At 35.3% G+C, this 8986-nt stretch overlaps 1 protein-coding gene across 1 annotated transcript; it reads left to right on the top strand.

The window, feature by feature from the left end:
• Positions 1-721: 721 nt before the first annotated feature.
• LOC132723233 (protein phosphatase 1 regulatory subunit 12A-like) lies at positions 722-7758 on the top strand. The gene is made up of 6 exons (XM_060707913.1): positions 722-783; positions 2577-2701; positions 2967-3101; positions 4854-4965; positions 5610-5720; positions 7459-7758. Exons 1-6 carry the CDS (start codon positions 733-735, stop codon positions 7552-7554), a joined length of 630 nt encoding a protein of 209 aa, XP_060563896.1. The 5' UTR covers positions 722-732; the 3' UTR covers positions 7555-7758.
• The last annotated feature ends 1228 nt before the right edge of the window (positions 7759-8986 follow it).

Below are 8986 nucleotides of genomic sequence, written 5' to 3'. Positions count from 1 at the left end.
TTTTCAATTCCTCATGTTCAATATTGAAAGAGAATATATATATTAATACATTGATTTTAAAACAATCAATATACTGTGATAATTTAGTATTCAACTGTGTAATGCTTGCATAGGCTCCCTATGTTTTAAAGATATAAATAATTTAAATATTATCCATAAAATAAATAAATTTGATAACTTTATTCATGATTTCAATATTAAAAATTTAATGTATAAAGGGAATACTTTTATTGAAGAGGAAAATCTCAAGTCATGCTGTGTATTGGTATTTTCTGAGAGGGACTGATTTCATTATACCACTCTCCTGCTGATAACAGGTCCTCAGGGTAAATAACAAAGAACAGTCAATTTTGCAGATTATAAGTATGCATTAAAATTCCCTGGTTTTCTCAAAATGCATGTTAGACATAAGCCTGGGATTCATCAGGCGTTGGAATCCAAGCTAGTTAGTCATATAGATAAATGACCATAATTTTCGAAGTATCAATTGAAGGCCTTGTAATTAAGACGCGTCAATAAGCGAGGTGGCCCGGGTGCCTTACTCAAACTCATTGTGTCTGCTTTAGAAGCCAAGTGAGCTTTACTACACCAGACTCCCCAGTTTATATTAAAAACACAGGTTTTTAAATAACCAATATTTTAAAGTCTGTATAATCTGCTTTACGGATATATAACGGGTAGCACGTCACGGTATGAAACGGCATTTATCATGTGAAAACAACAACAACAAAAATGGCAGCGTCCATGTCGGTTGCTATCGCCGCAGCCAACGGAGATTTGAGGGTAAATTAAGTCACCCTTAGTTAAACTTTTGTTTTTTCTTTGTAAATATTCAAAAGTACTGCTCAATTTATTTCTGAGTAACAAAGAATATGTGAGGCAAAAGTCTGTCTAACAAAATTCGGTTCATCGCACCTGTTGTTTGCTTGCCAATGTGTCGGACCAGATTATTTTCGACCTCAATTGTATGCTAAATATTTTATGTAGGCTGTATCAAGCTAAATTCGGAAAGCAACCAAATCATCCTCTTTATCCCAAGTTTTAATCATCAAATGACAATTTTACTCTATTTTTTTTTGTGCAGACTGACTCGAGTCAGTGTGTGAGATTTGGCATCACTGTTCATAGTGGTACATGGTATTGACATGTCACTGTGGAGATGGCCGTGTATTAGATTCTGGCCTGTATTTGGTGATGACGTAGTAGCACAAGAGTTGCTAAAGCTCATGTCACATTGACTGCCACCATGACACCTTCATTGCTTCAAAAACGTCTACCACGAAGCCTGATTTTCAGTGTCAGAAACAGGTAGAAGTCAGAGGGGGCCATGTCAGGAGAATATGGTGGATGGGAAAGAATTACAAAGCCGAAGTCAGTTGTAGCAGCCATCACAACTTGGAATGTGTGAGCTGGCACATTGTCGTACAGGAGCAGAACGCCTTGAGTCAGTTTGCCCCCCCCCTTTTACGTGTGATTTCTTGATGCAGACGTCTCAATTCATCTGCACAGTACATACCGTTTATGGTACAACCTTGCTCAAGTCATTCATGATTTTCCCTTGACTATCCCAGAAAATTGAAGCCATCATCTTCCCTGCTGATGTCACCCTGTTGAATTTCTACAGAGGGTGTGAGCCAGGTAGCTTCCACTGCATGCTTTGTTTTTTTGATTCTGGATCAAAGTGATGGACCTATGTTTCATCCTGAGTTATGATCCGGTAGATAAAATCAGGTTCATCTTCGTAGCGAGACAAAAGATATCTTGAAATGTCAAGCCTGGTCCGTTTCTGGTCATCAGTCAACTGTCTGGGGACCCATTAACATGCCATAGACATCAGTCAGAATTGCCTGAACTGAACCAAACCTTATACCCACTTCCCTAGCAATGCTCCACAGGTCTCACCTTCGTCACACATGACCGCATTGTGCACAGTTTCGGCATTGTCATCGTTGGTGGCCTCTTTTGGCCGCCCAGGCCGCTGATCATCTCCAAAGCTCTTTCTGCCCCTCTTAAAGTCAGCAGCCCATTTTTTTCACAGTGCGATAGGAAGGGGACTCATTCCCAAGTGTATTCATGAAGTCTTCATGGATTTCCTAGGGGGACATCCCTTTCTTACAGAGGTACTTAATGATTTCAACTTTCTCCATTTGGTCTAAATGACACACACCTCTACTGATCAAAGTGTGTTTTATGTTACTTAATCTGTGTAAAACCCTGTGTAACTCTGTCAGTAATCTTCAATAAGATATCATACATTTTTTGCAGGGCTAATATATCAGGTTGAATGACTGTTTCTTTGGTCTCAGTGTGGCATATGAAAGCTGAAATTTGGAAATGTAACTAGTCACTGTTGAGATTCCAACATGTTCTCATTTGGCACTCTATAGTCATTCCAAAATCCTTCTGCATTCTGACCCACACCTTTGTGGAATAATTCGAATTTTTCTATGAGGTTTAGTTTTTCATTTGATTTTAGCAAAGAGGAGAGCACTAGTCCTTGGACATCTCTGTTTTTCTTGAAATAAAATGCAATTTATGAATATTAAGACTAAATATAATCTTTGTTTCATTAACAGGCAATTGAGAATTTGATCAGCCAAGGACGAGATGTAAATGAAAGATCGAAAGATGGAATGACTCCACTGGGCATTGCAGCATTTTGGGGCTATGCTGATATTGTTGAACTTCTTCTAAATCATGGGTAACTGTCATTACATTTTATAGCTAAAGAAACAACCATGAAGACATACATTTAATATGTACAATAATTTCAATTTCAATTTTATGTTTATGACAATCTTTATTTTTGTTTTATACTATTAACTTACAACACCTTTGCAGATCAAAAGAAATTCTAATTGAGTAAAATTAATTATAGCTCATAGCTTATTTGTTCTTTTGTGAAATTAACTTGTACTGGTGTCATTAATGAGGGTTAATGAATATTGTATATAAATATCTTTTAGTGCAGATATCAATTTAGCAAACAAGGGAACACTTTGGACTCCAATTCACTCAGCAGCATTTCAAGGTCATGGGAAGGTGATAATGAAATTGATGGAACATGATCCAGATCTCACTTTAAAGGACAATCAAGGAAGGTAACTGTAACTGATACTAAACAATGTATGTTTACTTCCCTTAGTCATTTGCAGTGAGCTTTATGTACAAATGCACCATTTGCAAAAGTTGCAAGGTAGAAGGTACAAACTGTATGATTACTTTTACACCATGTAATTTTATTACAAAGCCAGAAGTGAAAGTAAATTTTTAAAATATCTTATCACATAAATGAAAAACATGTTACCTAAGATATGTAACATTGATAATTTTCATTTAAATGAAACAAGTCCATTTTCAACTGATCCAACAAGATCAAAGATGCTTTACTGAAACTAAGTTTTATTTGTTTTATACAATTTTTGTTTACTGGGATCCTACATGTTTACCGGACAATCAGTTTACCGGACAAAATCTATTCCTGTCAAATAAGGCTTTATTTTTTGCTTCAATTCAAAAATCATCCGGTCTGAATCGTACACACACTTTCTACTGCAAAGTAAATAACAACAAAACCACTCTCAGGCAAATATTGTTGATTCAGTTCTTTATTTACTAACATACCCTTTAGTTTACTAGTTATTCCATGACCTGGTCATGCGGGGGAATAATCTGTTCTGCGCATTCCCGAATATTGAGGCCCTTAATGGGTTATTTAACTTATTTTAGATAGATTTTACTTTTAATTCTTCTCAAAGTTAACTCAGGAGACAATCGTAACATATTTTAAGGATAAAAAATAATTTTAAATTTCGTTCAAACAATATCTTGTTGTTGTCTTTTACAAAGAAATGCAAATTAAAAAACATATAAGGAAACGGGTTACGCACATGGGAGGAAACTCTACATGAAATGTACAAAAAAATAGACTTTATGGCTTTTGCAACATGCTACATGATGATCAAAAGGAAACTGTATGAGAAAGAACAGAATTCCATTTGAATATCAAAATGTGTCATACTTTTATTAAGGATCATGAAGAATCAATATGTTAATTGAGTTAATAGTGTTTATTTCAATTAAACCCCTATATTGGCCTCTTCTTAACAAGCATGGCTGCCGTGTCTATTTTAGTGACATACTGTTTTTTCCAGTATCTTAACATTGCCATTCAATATTCGTAGTTTCCTTGCTTAATTTCAATTTAACACTTCAAAATATTTTGAAACACAATGTCCGGTAAATTGAGTTGTCTGCACGATTTGTTTCCTCTTTTAATGCCCTACTTTAAAGACACATTTCTACGGTCAAAAGTTTAATTTTATGTTTGATAAAGGAATTTTTACTTATATTAAGAACCCACAATTATTTGGGTAAAATTTCATTCTTTTCCATTATTTTAAATAAAAGTTACAACGAAAAAACATCATATTTTGTCCGGTAATATGTAGGATCCCAGTATCAATTGTGTAGTTAAATATATCATATAATTTAGTTTATTATATATTATGAAAACTGAATTTTGGGTAAAACTGTTCTAAAAACCTTTTAGATCTTCAGATGTAGTCTGTATTAAATAGCTGTTTATTTTCTATCCAGTGTAGATCTTTAGTTATATTTTAAGAAAGCTATAAATATTTCAACATTTGTTATGCATGTATATTCTATTTTGTATTGTGAAACAACCCATATTTGAACAGACTTCTTTCTTATTTTGTAAAAATTATTTTTGTTAACATTGTTTTGGCAATCTCAAGTAGAAATCTAAAAAAAAGTTAATTTTATTTAATATTGATTACATGATATCATTAACTATTGTATTGATAAAAGTATATACATGTACCTGATTACAGGACAGCTACAGACTTTGCCTCAGCTATGGATGCAATATGGCCATTCTTTGCTGCTAAAGGTTGTAGAAGAACTATTAAATCACAGCTTATTGACATGGATATTGTCAAAAAGGTGGGTTCCTTGGTTCATCTGACAAAAATGTCAGTTCAGTCTAAAATGCAGTAAGCAAAAATGTATCTTTTCTTAACTTCCATAAAATTATGATAATGGATGATGGAAGGAAAGGAGATGAATGTTGCTTGTGTAGAATTTCTTGTTATTGTATGTTTGAATCTTATTTTATTTACTAAAGATATTGAATTACTTGACTTGAGGAAACTGAATTATTACCTTGGAGGTCAGTGGTTTTACTAAGATGCCTGTTAGTGTTTGAATTATCCTCAGTGGAGCATCAAAGTTTCTCTTCAATCAATTAAGCAGAGAAGTCCTCATTTCATTGTAGGCTACATGTTTCTTCCTCTAATATATTGCATTAAATAAACATTTGAGCCGCTTCACGACAAAACCAACATAATGTGTTTGCGACCAGCATGGATCCAGACCAGTCTGGGCATCCACGCAGTCTGATCAGGATCCATGCTGTTGGCTATAAGTTTCTCTACTTGTTATAGGGTTTGTAAGCGAACAGCATGGATCCTGATCAGACTGCGCAGGCTGGTCTGGATCCATGCTGGTCGCAAACGCATTGTGTTGGTTTTATCATGGCGCAGCTCATTTATTAAATAAACTTTCATAGTTTTACCTTTCTTGAACAGGTAACAACTCCAGATCCTACCATACCAAAATCAGAATATGCTCACTTCTCTAGGCCAGGTTCAGCTTATGTGATGAAACCACAACAAATGAATTACTCTGACTCAAGGATGGTATGTTGTAAATGCAATTTATGTTTATGCTGCTACATATAGGTACTGATATGTTATTTATAAGGATTCTGCAGTTCCCTTACCCTTATGATTTGTTTGTTTTTTTATTTTTTAATGCTGATTTTACTACATGGTCATATATTGGGGTTGGATATACCTAATCAGTTCTCTTGGATAAATAACACCTTTGATAACTAAATTAACAGTCATAACGAATTTCTCTCTGCAAGTGACCGACTATATGATTTCTGCATCAAAGGTGAGATGCAAATGACAATTAGACTCAGTTGGCGAGATCAATTGTCAAAGAGAAAGTACACCTTGCCCGAGTTTAGAACCAGCAACCCCATACATGTGAACTCTCCCACTTTTAGCGGGAGACTACCACTTTCTGCAGCCATATTTGCAAAGATTTTTCTTAAAATAAGGGGTGTTTTCACAAATTAAAGAAATCTCCCTATTTTTGATGTCAGAACTTCGTTCTTTATTTATTGCAAATTCTAAAATCTCCTTCTTTTTGAAGAAAAATCTCCCACTTGATCATGAATAAAAGTTCACATGTATGCAACCCATTTATTACTAATCAGATGCTCTCCTTATTGAGATAAGTGAGCAGAATCCTTAAAATTTGGAAAAAAATTAGATGCATTGATTTATATTGAAAGTATTGAAATTGTCATTGGGGAAAAACATTTTACTGAGATATTTCAGATTTGAATATGATCTATAAATTAACTTTGCATCAAACAGCTGAAGTTTAAGGTAAAAATTAAAACCCATGACCTCCATGGCTGAGCAGTTAAGGTCACTGAGTTTGAGTCTCTTCTGCTGTTGAGAGGTGCAAGTTTGAATCTTGCTATGGACTTTAAATTCTTTCGTTTAAAAATATTTATTTAAACTCAATTGCAAAACAAGTTCTTGCAACTTATATTAATCACTTTTGTGTCCGCTTCCTGATGCCAACCAGCACTGGTGTCATATGAAGAAACATAGTTGTGACCTGGTTATGGCTCGAACCTATGATCCTTGTGTTGAGAGGCAGATACCTTAACCACTTAAGCCACCACTTCACTAAAAATTCTTTCATTTGAGGAAGCTATTAAGCTAGGTTTCAGATGGTTGGTGGTTCCACTCAGGAACTTCTTTCATCAATATGCCTGTGAGGTATTCTTCCTCCAGTAAAGCTGGAATGTCACCATATCACCTTCACATTGTCGGTGACATAAAACCCATAAAAGTTAAATAAATAAACGACACCCTTCATCTATGATGTCACTATTTGATTGATTTGCATATTTTTTAATCTTGGCAACCTTAAATTAACCAAAAAAAAAATCATAGCAATTATTAAATTTTTTGGTGATTAGGACTTAAAAATGAATCCATTTTTAGATAAGGGTTATTCCATATCTCATAGGTTTATATGAACAGAAGTTCAAATTCAAAGGTTAAAATAATATAAAACAGTCTTGTTCCTCTTGTTATTTACAGAAGATCTGTGATTCTACATGCCCTCCTGTTAAATCTTGGAAGTTGTCATATGACCTTCTATAGTGTTGCTTGAATTTGACACAACCAAAATAATGTTAAAGGCACATTATGTTTTTTGAGAAATAAAAATGAAAGCATTTCTTGGGGTATAATGGGCCTTTAATTAATATGGGACCTTTTTATGTTAGCTTCTGATTTGAAAAACCTATCAGTTTGTCTTATTGAATTCTATTTTTGCTTTTTTTAGGCTGTTGCATCACAAACAGGTGACGTGTTAGCTGGTATAACAGAAGAAAATGAACAACAATATATGCCCATGTTTGGTAGTGTCTGGAACAACTGATATCTTATCAATCATGTGATGATCTTGTGCAATCTTCCATACATTCCATCATTATATAACATGGTAGTGGTAGTCACTGTTGTAAACAGTGCTCTACATAGAGGATATTGAATGAGTGTAAGTTCAATACTGAATTTATTGAATGATTTGAATAAAGTTATATTATGCGAGCCTCTGGCGAGAATAATATGATTTTATTCAATGAGTTCATATTATTCATTATATGAATATAATATTCTTTTTATCACATACCAAAAATAATGACCGTTTCAAGTGACGCGCCTATAGTATAATGCTAACAATAATTTTAGCACGTCTTTACACTATGTTTGTATAACGCTAATGACGTCAAAATATATGCACTGCCGTGCAATACCATTTTTACGGAGGGGCAAATAGGCACAGGTGTGTGATAAATTAGTTTATTATACCCCCGCACAACAAAGTTGTAAGGGGGGTATACTGGAATCAGCTTGTCCGTCCGTCCGTCCGGCTGTCCGTCGGTTTTTTCTTGTCCGCCCAATAACTTAAGATTCCTTTGACCCTTAGTCTTCATATTTGGCATGGAGGTTAGTCATGATTAGTAGATGACCCCTATAGATTTTGAGGTCACTAGGTCAAAGGTCAAGGTCACAGGGGCCTTGACTTCAAAAAGCTTGTCCACCCTATAACTTAAGATTCCTTTGACCTACAGTCGTCATATTTGGCATTGAGGTTAGTCATGATTAGTAGATGACCCCTATAGATTTTGAGGTCACCAGGTCAAAGGTCAAGGTCACAGGGGCCTTGACTTCAAAAAGCTTGTCCGCCCAATAACTGAAGATTCCTTTGACCCACAGTCTTCATATTTGGCATGGAGGTTAGTCATGATCAGTAGATGACCCCTATTGACTATGAGGTCACCATGTCAAAGGTCAAGGTCACAGGGGCCTTGACTTCAAAAAGCTTGTCCACCCTATAACTTAAGATTCCTTTGACCCATAGTCTTCATATTTGGCATGGAGGTTAGTCATGATTAGTAGATGACCCCTATTGATTTTGAGGTCACCAGGTCAAAGGTCAAAGTCACAGGGGCCTTGACTCCAAAAAGCTTGTCCGTCCAATAACTTAAGATTCCTTTGACCCACAGTATTCATATTTGGAATGGAGGTTAGTCATGAATAGTAGATGACCCCTATAGATTTTGAGGTCACCAGGTCAAAGGTCAAGGTCACAGGGGCCTTGACTTCAAAAAGCTTGTCCGCCCAATAACTTAAGATTCCTTTGACCCACAGTCTTCATATTTGGAATGGAGGTTAGTCATGAATAGTAGATGACCCCTATTGATTTTGAGGTCACCAGGTCAAAGGTCACAGGGACTTTGACTTCAAAAAGTTTGTCTGCCCAATAACTTTAGAATTCTTTGACCCACAGTCTTCATATTTGGCATGGA

This window comes from Ruditapes philippinarum, unplaced genomic scaffold (assembly GCF_026571515.1).
Source record: "Ruditapes philippinarum isolate M1 unplaced genomic scaffold, ASM2657151v2 ctg894_1_1_1_1, whole genome shotgun sequence".
Classification (NCBI taxonomy): Eukaryota; Metazoa; Mollusca; class Bivalvia; order Venerida; family Veneridae; genus Ruditapes; species Ruditapes philippinarum.
Note: the sequence above shows the minus strand (reverse complement) of the source record. Positions and strands in the feature narration are given on the sequence as shown.

What these genes read in the sequence shown, in the direction of transcription:
- LOC132723233 (XM_060707913.1), top strand. Translation starts at nt 733, where the DNA reads ATGGCAGCGTCCATGTCGGTTGCTATCGCCGCAGCCAACGGAGATTTG. An exon ending in CAGCCAACGGAGATTTGAGG is followed by an intron (nt 784 to 2,576) that starts GTAAATTAAGTC and finishes TTTCATTAACAG; the next exon opens with GCAATTGAGAATTTGATCAG. An exon ending in GAACTTCTTCTAAATCATGG is followed by an intron (nt 2,702 to 2,966) that starts GTAACTGTCATT and finishes AATATCTTTTAG; the next exon opens with TGCAGATATCAATTTAGCAA.